Below are 15,588 nucleotides of genomic sequence, written 5' to 3' on the forward strand. Positions count from 1 at the left end.
TCAACTGTCACATGTTTAACCCATATAGTAGAGAAAATTCTTGACAATATGGACAAAGGCAGAGTCACAGGTGCCGTTTTCCTAGATTTGAAAAGGGCCTTTGATCTTATACCTCATCATTTGATTTTTCAAAAAATGCTATGTTACGGCATTAATGGAGTTGAATTGGCGTGGTTTAAGTCATACTTCTTAAATAGGCAACATTGTACTAGCATACAAGGAACCATGAGTAACTATCTCACAGTGAGATCTGGTGTACCACAAGGTTCCATTTTGGGACCGCTGATATTTTGTTTGTACGTCAATGATATTTGTAATCTAAATCTCCATCCGGAGACAAATATCTCTCTGTATGCAGATGACACGGCATTGTTTAATCAGGCAAAGGATCAACAATCATGTGAAAACAATCTGCAAAAAGATTTCAATAATGTAGTTCAATGGTTACAATGCAATGGTATGTGCTTAAATGCAACCAAAACAAAAACGATACTTTTTGGCTCTAGGAGAAAAACTCAAAATGCTGACATTTCCATCAAATACAAAAGCAATCTGTTAGAATCAGTAGATAAAATCAAGTACCTTGGTGTTACGATTGACAAGCATTTACTATGGTCTTCACACATACATGATATCGTTAAAAAGGTATCACATACGATTGTTTGTATTCGACGAGTTCAGCATTATTTATCCAAGAGACTTTTAAGAAAGTTATATTACTCGTTGATACTGCCGCATATAGATTATTGTAACAGCGTATGGGGAAATACCTCTAAAGCAAACATCGCAAAATTGCAAAAGTTACAAAATAGGTATGCACGATTAATATTACATGCAGATTATTCCACCCCACAAAGCAACCTTATCAGTATTTTGAATTGGCAAACAGTGCAACAAAGAATTAAGTACCAACAGTGTTTGATAGTTTTTAAAATATTGAATAATATAGCCCCAATGTATTTGAATTCATGTATTAGTAAACGACCAGTATATTATTTTACGCGATATGCTATTAATAGTCCCTTATTTATTCCAAAATGTAAGACAGATTTTAAGGTTCGCACCTTAGCAGTTACCGGAGCAAAACTGTTCAACAAACTACCGTTATTCGTTCAAAACTGTAAATCTTTGCAGGGTTTTAAACAGCAACTTCGGATTTTATCATTTTTGCTTTAAGGTCCAGGGTAAGGTGACATGGAAATCACACATACCATATAGGTTATTTCTGTGACCCTGCACGGGAAGGAGTGCGGGTACCTCTTTTGTTTGTTTGTTTGTTTGTTTGTTTATTTTGTCTATAGCGGTGCCTTGATCATTTCGTTTTACCCGTATTTGCATATTGAAGGTGATTTCCCCATACCACTTTGTTCTATGAAGGTTTTAAGTACAGATCGTAGACGTGTGACATTTTTGTTTTGTTTTTAATCTTGCTATTTTACATGTATACACGCACATGAATGATTGTTATCGTACTGTATGTATAGAAAATAATTGTGTATAACACGCGAGCACGTGTATGTGTGTACGTACAGTGTAGGCGCACGGGTAATCACGGAGGTCTCACCTTCCCGCTTGTGTGTGTGCATCCCCCATACAGGTACACTATATGTGTCATGCATGAGTTCGCTATGCATTTGGGAGTGGAGTGTAAGAAAGTATGGGACGATGTATGAATAAGTGTGTGTTGTGTGTGTGTTTGTGTGTACGCGCATGTGCGTGTGCGTGTGTGTATGTGTACATGTGTGTGTGTGTACATGTGTGTGTGCGCGCGGATGTGTGTGTGCATGTGTGTGCGTCTGTTTGTATGTAAATGTGTGTGTATGTGTGTATGTAAATGAGTGTGTGTGTGTGTGTGTGTGTGTGTGTGTGTGTAACGGTATACATGTGTGCGTGCGTGCGTGCGTGCGTGCGTGGGAGTAATGGCAGGGTTAGATTTTCGGGTTGGTACACCAACGTGCCTGCGCCAAGTGGCCTGCATTGTGTGTGCGTACGTAGGCGTGAGGATTGTAATTATTAGTTTTTGTTGGGGGGGGGGGGGATGGGTTATTTCACTTTTATTCTATGTAAAGAAATATATATATTGAGATGATTTTATTTCATTTTGATTGTCTGTATTATGATAAGTATTCATGTGTGTAGATTTTAATGTTTTACTGTTCAATAATGTATGAAGGTTAACTTTGTGTTTACGATGAATGTTTATGTATTTTTTATCATGGGCAGGGCTCTCTGGAAGAGGAGGACCTGCTGGTCTTGATGAGACTACCCTGTGGAAATAAAACTGAAATAAATAAATAAATAAATAAATAAATAAAATAAATATCGATACCGTTATAGGTTGTCACTTACTAGTATCACTTCGCGATGCGCGATCTGCATGTATGTTCGGTGCTTTCAAACACTGTCTTCGACACTCAGATCGTTTATTCTGATCGTTGTGTCGAACTTCAATCTGCGATTATGTCGCGGATACGACTTGGTAAATGCTGGATCAAGTGGGAGGAGATGCGAGCTGTTTATCGGCAAGAAATGAACAAGATAAACGTTGCCCTTGACAGCCTATCAAGCCATTCAACACAGGATGACTTTGCTGGTCATCTGCTAGCTGCTGGATGTCCACCACACTGGGCATCAGCACTGGTGTCGAGCCTATGAAGCTGTGTGCCAGGATTGCAGGATCAGCCCGTCGTGAAAGTTCCACGTGCATTCAGTCTGATTCAGAAGCCTCTGATAAGCCATGGTGGGTGAAACTCAACTTGTATGATATACAATTGTACCTACTTTTTATTCAGTTGCAAATGACATTCACTGAACGCTGAATTTATAACCTTCCAAATCCATGTAACGACTAACGTTACAGTTACTCGAATTACCGCTGCGTTGCCGTTGATCATCATAACATCGCGATGAACGATGACAAAATTTAAAACAACCTTATTCACGTTTTTTTCAGTGATTATTACAATAAATACTGACGTCCAACTTACGACAAGAAGTGTCTATGGTGACTTGATGACTAGACCTAGACCTAGGCCTGATTAAGTCAATTAGTGAACGTGTACGGTGTAGACCCATAACGGGCCATATCAGTATCACTATCTTATCAATCAGTATGAACGTTTTCATTTTAGCGTTTACAAGTATTTCTAAGGTTATTGTTCCTCACTAACCCAACCTCAACAAATTGTCGAATGAAATTTCTAGGAAGGGAAATCATGATCAATTCAAGATATGTTATCTGTTTTCCAATTGCAATCTCGAGATGTTAGCTTGGTGTCATTTCTCACATGTGTGATAATAATATTCAGGGCAGGGGGACAGCACATAGATATATGAACCGCATGTACATTTGTTCTGGTACTACTAGGCCTACTAGTTTACTAGTAGTACAATTTGTACTATTACTACCCTGTACTAACGTTTAGATCTATATAACTCTTACCGTCTAACTGTTAGTAGTAGCAAAGATGTATGTGTGAGAGATATTCGTAAATGCATCTGGAGCTTTCCCTCGTCACTCATTGTGTTGTACTTCATGAAAACTCAATAAAGAGCATGAAATTTGAAGGAATATTTTACTGCACATCATGTAGATATCTAAATCAGCTGGCCCGACGAAGAAACCGACGGCCACATTACAGTAATTCACCGCCCAGCGATGTTTTTTTCTGCTCGCTGCGCTGGTATGGTGTATAGCAAGTAGGTCATTTGGCTGAGTGAGTGGATTGTCGCGGATCTATCTCGCGGCAAGCAACCCGTTCCCTCGCGATCGGCCGAAAGATCGAGGCCGCGCCGGGCGGGCCGCGCCGGGCGGGCCGGGCTGGGCTCTCGGTACCCCACCATAATTATTATGCACTGCTTGTGTGTGTTCTCTCGGCTCTGCGCACAGCTGAGCTGTGAGATCGTGCGCTGACCGGCATGCAGGCGGCGATCAGCCACAAACGATGTAACCACAGAACTAGAGTTCTGACTAGAGTTAACCCGGCCACCGGAAGTTTTGATAGATGGCGCTCTTTACAAAAAGTTCTGGCATCAAAATAATGGCCAGTGCAGACCGGCTTTAATGGTCAGGTAGTTGTTTTTACTCAAAACTAATCTTTCGAATCCATTCAGCACCCCATAAACCCTTAATAAGACATATCACACGCTAATACTGAAAAAATACCATTGTTTGACCCCCCTTTTGTTGCCTATAGGTTTAACTGTCCCCCCAGTTTTTTGTTTTCCATTAGGATGTTGGTTCGAACTTATCGAGAATCAAACATGTAATAAGTATGTACAGCAGTAATAAGATTATATTTGGTGCAATGGATATAAGAGAAATGGGAATGACTTCTTCCCATCGCACTTAAATGTTTTCAGTGCACCTTAAAAACTCGCTATATAAACCCAATGAGATTAGTATAAAAATACCAATATTTACGTATTTCGGCGGGGGCAAAAAAAAAAGAGGCGTGAACTATTTTAGAGTAGATAGAAGTTTTCACTCAAAACTATTGGTTGGAATTTCAACAATGACGTGATGGAATAACATGATATTTTCAGTTAAAAGATATCATAACAATATTTAGCGACAATAAACATTCATTTTCGTGACGATAACTTATCTGTGACATCATCCAGGCGCCATTTTGTGATATTTAGATAATGTTGCATGATCGATCAAAACTTCGTAACGAAATATGATCGGCGACAACGGTTTCACGCAAAAGTCGAGAATTTTGAAAATTCACTTTTTTACTTTCATGGTTTGGTTTGGTTTTATTTCTGTATTTTTCCAAATCACACAACCAAAAAAATACACATATTTACAAATTAAAATTTCACAACGCATAAGCCAGCAAACTGTCTTACAAATTAATTCCAACTGCATAATATACAGCTATGATATGATATGTTATGATATATAGCTATGATATACATACACGCTATGAACATTCGAGACGTGTAGCATAATAATTATTCAAAAAAAAAAATGTGCCGAAGCGAATCGTTGATTTAACAGTTGTAAATTATGTAAGTAAGGATCGATTATTCATTCAGAGTATATTATGTCGTAGCAAAATAAAAAAGAATAAAAGAATAACACAGGGGGAATTTAAAGAAGTGATTTCAAAATTAACCATCTTTAGCTTTTGTTATGTTGGACATGTAATGAGCAAAGTTGTAGAGAAAATGTCAAGCTCTGCTATGATGTAAATTCTAAGACATACAGGTGTATATATGATTGTTTTTCTTTCAAATGACCAGTAAGTCTATAGTTTCTGGACATACTTTGCCCACAAAACAGTGATGAAAATTTAAATTTACTCGAAAATCCATTAGGAAACACTGATTGATATTTAACCACCAGATGATCCAAGCTACATGTGAAAGGAATGGAATTGCAAGTAAAACTTTCATTGTACTGCAGTGTTTGGTGATTTATCAATCAGTGTCAGCGGGTTTGTGTGTTTGAGTAAAAAATTCAAACTTGGCACACTGTCGACCGAGTTGGTCATGTGAATGTGGCACATACATAGTTGAATAAACACTTCACATTCAATTTCATTCAAATGGAGTAAACTAGCCAAGAACTAGGACCTTTTGAATTAAATTGTATACATGCAGAAAATATAAGTGGAGACTAACCAATGAATTGCTCCAGATCCGCATCACTTGTGTACTCTGGGTACTCCATGCAGCATTCCTCCCATGATTTCTTCTTAGCCAGAAGCTGGAACTCTGTCCGAACTCCTTGTATCCCCTTCAGCCGCTTTGCCGACGTCTTAAGTTGGTGGAGCTCCACTTCCCCATTCACTGCCTGGGTAAGGAGGGAATACCTCTCTTCCTCTCTCAAACCTTGAAGAGACATGAACACCTATAAAAAGAAGATGAAAGATACAACACTAAGTAATATGGAAGAAACTAGAACTATCACTGACTGTGATTAATACCCTCACTCAAACCTGAGGGAGTTAGCTCACTCCTCAATATTTTTGTATTTTTCTTTGAACAAAAAACTCTGGTTACCATGGCAAAGCATTGTTTACGTTGACAAAACACCCCACACTGGGGTAGTAGCACAATCTACAATATCTTTGTGAATTTTGTCTTAAAACATTGTTACCATGATAACACATTCCATGACAATGATAAAAGATGAAGTCTACATAACTTCATATCACAGTGGTCATATATGCAAAATTTAAAGTCACATGTCAAAAACAAAGGGATTTAGCATTATAGCTCAATCCACAATATTTTTGTGCACTTTACAGAGAGAAAATGCTTTTACCATGGCAACACATTATTCAGCCTTGGTGAAAGATATGTTTGGCACATCTGAAATGTATATCAGGCTGATTCCTGTTACCATCATACACACTATGAGTGGGTGGGGGTGTAACACTAAATAGATCCAGTCCATCAAGTATTTACTTTATATCATACATTGTACTACTGTAAAAGTATGTCCAAACAAACCTCAATATGTTTATTTCGTACAATGAATCAGACATGCTAGTTGCGATGGTTAGAGATCCACCCCAAAATTGAAGGTCCATTCTGTTCTGTTTTAGTAACGTACTATAAGACCTGTACCTGGCTAGACATGGGTTTACACCATCCGGGCACCAGAAGAATCATTTTTTTTTTCCATGTAACTTGTAAGTAACATGTGCAAGATTGGTAATTTTCACTAAAGTAAAAATATATATCACATCATAAATTATATATTTGATGAAATGAGTGCAAATTTGTCATCAGAACAGACTTGATTCAAGAGGAAAAGACTCAAATTAAATTATTACAAAACATGATGACACAGCGGAAAACTCACCGTTTGCTTCAAAGCTTTTCCATTTTTTTCCGCATAGAGCGTGAAAAGACGCTCCATTTTTGCATAGCATCTCCGGCTGTACAGCGCCATTTGGAACGTTGTTTCCAATTTCTTCCGATCCTATGTATATTGACAAAGTTTTATGACATATTTAGTGCATAGAAGTCTCATAAGAAATGTACCAATTTACCAAGAGAGAGAGAGAAAAAAAAATGGAACTCCCAAATAAACAGAAGAGCATATGTAAACATTAATGACTAGAAATGTCGGTAAGGCGACTGGTATGCCTCTGCCATAATGCATGATTCTCCTAATAGGTCTATAGTACATGTGGACAATGTGTGATTACATTTTCACAAAATTGGCAAAAAATTAAAATGACAAGTTTGTCACAAATGTGTTGAATGTTCACCTTCCTTGACTTAGGTTTAATTGAATGAATAGGAGAGCATGTAATTTGTATTTGGGGATTTAAGGACTTTAACTTGACTTTGCCCATTCATAAGTTTATGCATTGAGTAATTTTCAAGGTATGGAGAAAAAGTGCAATTTCTGTATTGAATAGTACATTGTTACCATTTTCATCTGGCCTTTGACTCTAAAATTCATAGGATAATCACTGTCAAGCAGAACATACATAGATATGTAGTAAGTTTCAAGATAACTTGAACCACTTCTGAGATATGGAGGAAAAAGTTAGTTCAGATCGCTCCCTTGATCTTTGACCTTTTGACCTTTGAGGAAAAAAAAAACGAAAAAAAAGTTTCCAGAGAATCTCTATTAGGTTATACATGCATACAAAAAGTGTAAAAAAAATAATAATCCTGTTGGCATTGCATAAATATGAGGGAAATAGTAAAGTGCCCCAAACTTTCACCAGATAATACATGTATACACTAAGTTTTAAGAGCAGAGATCTTCAGGCATTGCATAGATATGGAGGAAATAGTGAAATTTTATGTATTTGACCTTGACCTTTGACCTTGAGCATGTGAACCCAAAAGTTGATAGGCACAACTTCACCCCCAATACACACACATGCTAAGTTTCATTAGGATACCTCAAAAGGTTTTTTAGTTACGCTGTCCACAAAATTCATTATGGACGGAAGGACGGACGGACGAACAACCCGAAAACATAATGCCTTCGGCACCACTTCGTGGCGGAGGCATAAAAACTGCTTGATAAAACATAATGGAAATGGCTCATTTATATCGATCTACAAATTCAAATCAGATGAGAGACACATCCAGAGTCACACATACAATTTTCTTCCCAACTCAAAAACACCTACCAGATTAAAAAACAAACAAACGAGGAACAAGGAAAGACAGCATTTATTTCGAAATATTCTCCTATACACAAGTATGCATAAATTATCTACAATAATGTATAAAAATGATATACCTCTCACTTCACAAGAACTCCTGGATCAAAACTTAGAGGGAATGCTCCTTCCACTGAAAGGGAACGCAAACCCAAAGAACAATGTGGATTGAGTGAAAGCAACAACATTAGCAGAACATGTCAGTGAAAGTTTGAGGAAAATCGGACAATCGATGCAAAAGTTATGAATTTTTAAAGTTTTGGTGTTGGAACCGCTGGATGAAGAGACTACGAGAAGTTATGACGTATGAGTGGACAACAATATAAAGAAAATATAAAGAAAATTCCACAAATATTCATTTTTCATGAAAATTACAAATTCCATCAACTTGATATTGACATATGTTAAGGGTAGCAATTATTCCCCCTGCTTTCTGAAAGCGGTTAGTCAAGTGCTCATTCATAATGCTAGAAAAGTGGATTTTTGTTAAATTCTTTATATTTTCTTTGTATTGTTGTCCACTTATACGTCACAACCTCTAGTAGTCTCCTCATCCAGCGGTTCCAACACCAAAATTTTAAGAATTCATAACTTTTGCATCGATTGTCCGATCATCCTCAAACTTTCACTGATGTGTTCTACTAATGTTGCTGCTTTAACTCACTTCACATTGGTCTTTGGATTTACATTCCATTTAACATTTATCTGCTCACCCTGGGGTTTGTAGACAAACATCCTAAAGCAGCAGCCGCCTGCTTCCTCCAGGAATCTTGCACCCTTGTAGGTGGCTCGTCAGCGTCCTCATCCAGGTCATGGATGCTGTAGAGCAGCCTTCTGCACACTGCCACCTTGGCTTGAAGGGTCGGTACATCATCTATGAGCAAACTTTGCTCTTGCTGAAATAAGGCTGCGATCTGCAAGGCCTCGGCAATCCCCACAGCCCCGTGCACCCTCACGGTACATTTCCTGAGATGTGCAAACCTACAAAGCAAAGACAAGAGGGAAATGAAAGAAAAAACACAATCAAGTACATTGCTTGTTATTCACTAAGCACTTTTTTTTTCTAACAAAGCCACAAGTGTCTCTTAATAATGAAATATTTCCAGACATCAAACATTATTTAATAGTATCCAGACCACTAATATCTTTAAAAAATACTAATTACTGACCTCAACTGATTTCCACATTGGTAAAGAATTTTTGGCAAAGTAGAACATGTCTGAATATTGTGATATAGGACAGATTCGAGAAAACCATAACAATCTATAACGTTAATGTCTTGGAATATGCTCTAGAGATAACAGATGCTATCTTTAGAGGTTTGATAGTGAAATTACACCAGTAAATTTTAAGATCACTTCAAAGCCCTCAAACAGAACTAAAATACGGCTTTGACAACAATTGGTTGCTATTTCAATTGGAAGAATGCACTTTCCTAGGGTCAGACTTACTATCTGTAAACACTTAGGGTGTTATGATGTAGTGGTTCATTCACCTGGCACGCAGTCAAAGGGTATGTTGTGAGTATGAATTTTAGCCCTGCACTAGGGTTCTTTAAAATAGGAAGATTTTAATCTACTTTTTCCAATCTCAACTCAGGTGCTAGCTGAGTTTCTGGTATGATTTATCTTCGAATGTCCTCCTGTGTACATGGCTATTAAAGCTGGGTGAATTGTATTGAGCACAGAAGAGTACATACATTTGTTAAGATTTTGATATATCGTTTGTAAATATTTTAGATGGACTGACAGCTATTTTGGCTGGATACAATTGTACATATACCCGCCTGGTAAGTCACTTTTTCCCTTTTCCCCCTTACATTAACAATCGACCAATGTAGGGTTTCCAGCCAACATGACAATAAAAAGGGTGACAAAAGTTGATTTTTTATCACATACTTCTCGTCCCCAATCAAGTCGAGGAGTGCTGCTAGAAGATTACATCCAGCGAGGAGCATGTATCTGGAGGACTCTGCTCTCTCTGGGTGCCAGTCCTCGTCAATGCTCATGACAGGAAGGATGGGAATTTGAATTTGAGGGTTGGCTACGATCGCTGCTTTGTAGGCCTCCACCCGGCTTGCTGATGCCTTTATCAGGGTGTACATGGCATTTCCTTCTTCGATGTTTGCCAGGGGAACCTCAAAAATACCTGTGGCCATAAAAAGTGGGATTGAAGTTTTGAAAAGAACAGAAAAGAAAAAGTAATAAAAACACACCCTTCTGGATACATTAAAAAAAAAAAATTAAGTGTCAAATAGCCATGTCTCATATACAACACTGTGTACTTGTGTACCACTCTCTAGGCCTACATGTTAATTTATAAACTTTGAAGAACAATAACAAGAAATTAACAGAAATGAACATGCAAGATTTATTTTTCTAAACTTATGTGAGAATGACAGCAAAAAGAAAAAGAAAAAGAAAAAGAGAAAGAAAATATGGGATGACCCCAAGGATGTTAAACAGGGGCAAGTTTCAGTTGACTTAGCAGCACTTGAAATACCTACTGGCTGTAGGTTATTTGCCGCCATCCCCCTCCCACTGGCCACCGTTCACAGCCACATTTTATTACTCACTTTGCCCCTTCGAGTGGATTTGTGGTCTTGACCCAAATTTGATGAAACTGAGGCCTGATTTAGTAACAAATGTGTTTTTGTTTTGTTTTTTGTTTTTTTAAGATGTTTTCCTGTGGTGGTGCAGATCAATACATGATGTGCAGTCATATTCGCATATATCTGTTGAATACCATTTTTTTTGTGTGTGTGTGTGTGTGTTTTTCTCCTCCCAGTGAATCTCTTACTTTCAGTAGACAAAAATAAATGAAGCTTGAGCTGCAGCTAATCAACATAAATAAGTCATCGAATCAAATCAAACAAACCTTTGCAGCTTTGCTGCACATTGACACCCCGTTTGTCTCGCTGTCGCTTTCTGTGTGTTGCCTTTGTTGGATTCCTTGGGGTGGAACACAACAGGGGCTGAACCTCCCTCTCAAGGTCGTCAAGAGTGAAAGCCTCCAGATCAAATTCTTGGCACATGGAGACAGTGTCCATTTCATCTCCTTGCATCACCAGTTTAAGAAAGAATTGTCTGCTGTTGACAAACTGTGTTATTGCCTGAAGAAATGATAACACTTCAAAAATAAAAAGGGGTAAATTTAGAAGAAAAACAAACAAGCTCCCATGGCCTATAGTTCATAGGACTGACACTGTGAATATAAAATTTTATAACTTGAACGTGTGTCACATGCTATCTCACTAGTTTTCACACTTGCAATGACACTTACTGTAAAACATGATATATTCGCGGCACAAAATTTTCGCGAATTGGAGCCGACAGCCTTTTTCGTGGCAAGAAATTTTTGCGAATTGCCTCTTGCGTTCAATGCATATAGTGTAGATCAGACATTTCGCGTGCATTTTAATTTCGTGAATCTTGGTGCTCGCAAAATTCGCGAAATTAAAATGCACGCGAACATTTCTCGTTTTACAGTAATTGATTTTCACATCACATGCACAACTTTTCTCTTCACCTGCCATGACACTAGCTACAGTTTGTAGCTTACTCACCACAGCCATATTTACTTGTCACATTTGCCACTACACTTGCACGTACATGTACGATCCCTTGCACTAATATCATATCTATACATGTATGCCTTTGGTTATGCTATGGAATATGGCAAAGAATAATCAAAGATATCTGTCAACACATGACAGTCAGGATATTCCACACTGATTTTTTCCATAATATACAATTTTACACCAAATAGAACATATGTCAGCATGGCTGCACTCTTATTTGTTTCTGCCCAATCTTGGCTAAAACATGCAATGTGTACTTGATAAGTCTGTAGACATTATATTGAATTTGGCTGTACTGGCAACTTATAGGGAAATTCCTATGCAGTTGAAAGCTATTCTGATAACAATGAAAGATTGAATAAAATTGGATGCATTTATAATATTAATAAGGAAGTTACTGCATTTTGAAATTTCTCTTATTTTTCAGGAAACCATTATTAACCATTTTATTGTGCAGTTGAAATGAGTAAAGTAACATAAGTTGGACAGACAAAACTGAAACAGTTTTGTCTAAGTACAAAAATTGTAATGTACAATACCCAATGAAGTACAGTACTGGTATAGAATTCTAATTAACAAAATGTTCAATGGGATTTTATAGCGGCTGTTAACTTTAAACTTTATCCACATACTTTTTTTTTTTTTTTCTGGTGCCACTTGCATGAAGGTTTCACTACTGCCAATCCAACCCTAGAAATGGTTCAATCATCACTAACTCTGTTGGTGAAGGCCTACATATTACCAGCACTTGCTTTTAACACATTTATCTGGCCTAAAGTTTATATCTCAACTTCCAGGTATCAATGCCACCAACAACAAATCATGCCTAGAAAACTTTCACTCTAGTCAACAATCGTGTCACCATTTTTTGTCACTCATCCCTTTACATACTGTTTGAGATCTACAGGTTCCTACTGTGTCAAATCTGATCACGAAATATTCATCATGAAGAATCAGTAACCTACAATGTATAACAATTACACAATGTCTGTACTAATAAACTTAAACGGGGGGGGGGGGGGGGGGGGTTCAGTGACTCTTTGCTTCTGATGAAGTGACATGTGTAACTTCCTTATTCAAGACTGCAGTCAAAAGGGGCCTAAGCTTTGGATCCTAGCAGAATATTCATTAGAGACAAAATGACAGACATCATCATGTAGGGAAAACAATCACACAATGGACTACACACATTAACCACAGTCTGTGGAGGATTATGGGTCCACACAAAACATTGAAATCAACAGGGACAGTTAAAGCAGGGAGTCAAACAGGACAGCAAGGGGGATTAAAACAATGGTGTGAACAGACAAAAGGCAGAGGTCAGCAAGTAATGAACCCAAGGATTATAGGGGCAAACTGCAAAGGATAAAGATGAATAGGGAGGCAACATCAAACATAATGAGGAACAACACAAGGATAAAGAATAAGAAAAGAGTGAAAAAGCAACACCATGAGTGAATGGGGAGGGTAGTGAACAAGCAGCATCCCTAAACTCAATGTACAAAGATATGGCAACAGAAAAGAAAGAGACAGAGAGCCAACCAACTCATGAAAAGTAAAATATATAACAAGGTATTTTAAACAAAAAGTGTGATAGCTTTCTCTACATGTTTGACAAGTAGCCTCTGACAAAGATTCTGCTATGACCATCAGCTCAGGTTTTGCTTCTCTTTTTTTTCCTTCTAATTCTACTTACTTCTAATAAATTGACCTGCCTTTATTGGATTAGCAATTTCCAGTAGCCTTTTATTTTTGCTACTTCTATAGATTCATACATATGCAATTGCCAGCATATTCCTTGTTCAGGAATTACTCATGATTAATTGTCAGATTATGTTAACCATCCTTATTTGGGATTGCCCTTTGCAGGGGTACCTGTTTCATCAGATCAAATATAGAAGTCTGCTTCTTCATCTTAGTGGTACATGTGCGCATTGAATATTCCCTGTAGAGGATTGTTGCTTATTCCAGTAGAAGAAAACCTTCAGTAACTCTTGCAACTATCATTAACTTGTGCAACCAATCCTCATCTGCTTTATTTCTTTTCAATAACATTTCTTCTTTACAACTGTGCCAAATCTGTTAAAGGGGTATAGTATTGGTTGAGTGAATTCAGCTTTTAACTTTTGTGAGATACTTAGAAACCACTATATGAACTATTGAAGAGCATACCATTTGAATATGAATTGGTTTTGAAATGGTTGAGATATTCAAAAATGAAGTAAAATAAAACAAAGTGATCCTTATAAAAGGTGGGTACGGTACCACCTTTGAATAGTAGGGCCTAACATTTTTTTTTTTTTTTTTTTGGGGGGGGGGGGGCATCTCAGCCAGTTCAAAACCAATTTTCATCAAATGACCTTAAATTCCTCTAAGGATTATATAGTTTTTCAGATTTCATAGAGTTTTCTTACTGGATCTAACAAAGAAAAGTTGGAAACTGGAGGTTCGATCTCAAACCAAAACTATACCATCCCTTTGAGTACTGTAGTTGCATGTACGATTGTACCTGGGCCAGGGTCCCAGAACCTGCTCTCCTTCTCTATCACCATTGTTCCTTTTGCCTATTTTTATTAGAACAGTGGTTTTGTTAATGAGACAATAAATGCATTTTATCTTGACACTAGTCTCAGACTCGAGTGTCATACAGTGTGTACTCACAATATGTATGTGTACAATGTAGACTACTTGTCATACAGAGAGAACAGGTTAAGGCTAGACTGTGTGACTTTGGGCGCCAGATGACAATCAGCCAGCTTGTCATCCTCGACCTGACCCAAGTCAAATTGGTTGTGGCAACAATTTGTTGTTGTCACTGTAAGTGATCATCACTTGGCCGAAATTGTACCTGCTTCACCTCGTCCAGTACGGTAATCCAGCATGATTTACACATCACATATTTTCATGTGTTTTTGTTGAACAGTAGCAGGCACACTGACCAAAATTAATACTGAATTTACCCAGCAACTTAGTGCAAGGATGAGAATAGAATTAATGTTAGGCCTATCTAGTTAACTAGGAAAGGGCCAAGGGGAATTATTTCTAATGTTCAACAGTAACGTTAATGTTATTGTTAGACTAATGTTACTATCTGTAACGTTAGTATTGTTAGACATTTTAGACGAATATCAAAAATTTAATGGAGAAATGCCATACCCATAGAGATGAAAAGTCTTCATTTCACTCAGGCCTATTGTTACAGTTACTGAGTTACCAGTTTAAAGATTGTGCAAAATATATTTGAAAAAAAAAAAACTAATTTAGTCTAGGCCTAACTAACAGTTAGGCCTAAAGTGAGGACCTGAGGTCATGTTATCAACCTTGACTCTGAGAAGACACACACACCCCACACAGACACACACACCGCACACACATATCAAACATCAGCTAACTGGAGCTAGTTAGATGATATTGATAAAGATAACTTACCATCACTTTATTGTCCTCCCGCCTCTGGATGTCTGTGAGATGGGCATAAGTAGACTTGGTCCTCTTCGATTTTGCCTTTGTCCCATTGACAACGAGGAAGACAAAACTATTACTGTCATCTTCACTCGAGTTGCTGTTCGATTCTCTGGAAAGCGACCAGCTGCAACGCCGATGATGACTTGTCATGTTGTCGTTGGTGGCTTAGGTAGCCGGCTTGATCCAAGCTTTTTTGGATACCCCGTTACTCAACAAAACGTAACTTCTAATAAATTTGTAGGAGCAAACGTAGCGAGCAAATGTCGACTAACAAGTATTGAAGTAGCTAACGTAAGAGTTAGAGTAGCCCAAATCCTGATTAGACTATAAATTACAGAGTTGGTTGTGGGTCGTCAGAGAGCGCGAGTGATTCACAATACAAGTCAGTGAACTCTC

General features: G+C 37.8%; 1 protein-coding gene across 1 annotated transcript; it reads right to left on the reverse strand.

The window, feature by feature from the left end:
• Window positions 1–5,626: 5,626 nt before the first annotated feature.
• On the reverse strand, window positions 5,627–15,342 carry LOC139733450 (uncharacterized). Its single transcript, XM_071644267.1, has 6 exons — window positions 15,157–15,342; window positions 11,025–11,247; window positions 10,046–10,295; window positions 8,861–9,128; window positions 6,821–6,940; window positions 5,627–5,860 (listed from the first exon to the last, which is right to left on the reverse strand). Exons 1-6 carry the CDS (start codon window positions 15,340–15,342, stop codon window positions 5,627–5,629), a joined length of 1,281 nt encoding a protein of 426 aa, XP_071500368.1.
• Window positions 15,343–15,588: the final 246 nt, after the last annotated feature.

The sequence above is a fragment of the Diadema antillarum genome, unplaced genomic scaffold (genome assembly GCF_040938485.1).
Source record: "Diadema antillarum isolate AM-2024a unplaced genomic scaffold, OU_Dant_1.0 seq00000476_RagTag, whole genome shotgun sequence".
NCBI classification, from domain to species: domain Eukaryota; kingdom Metazoa; phylum Echinodermata; class Echinoidea; order Diadematoida; family Diadematidae; genus Diadema; species Diadema antillarum.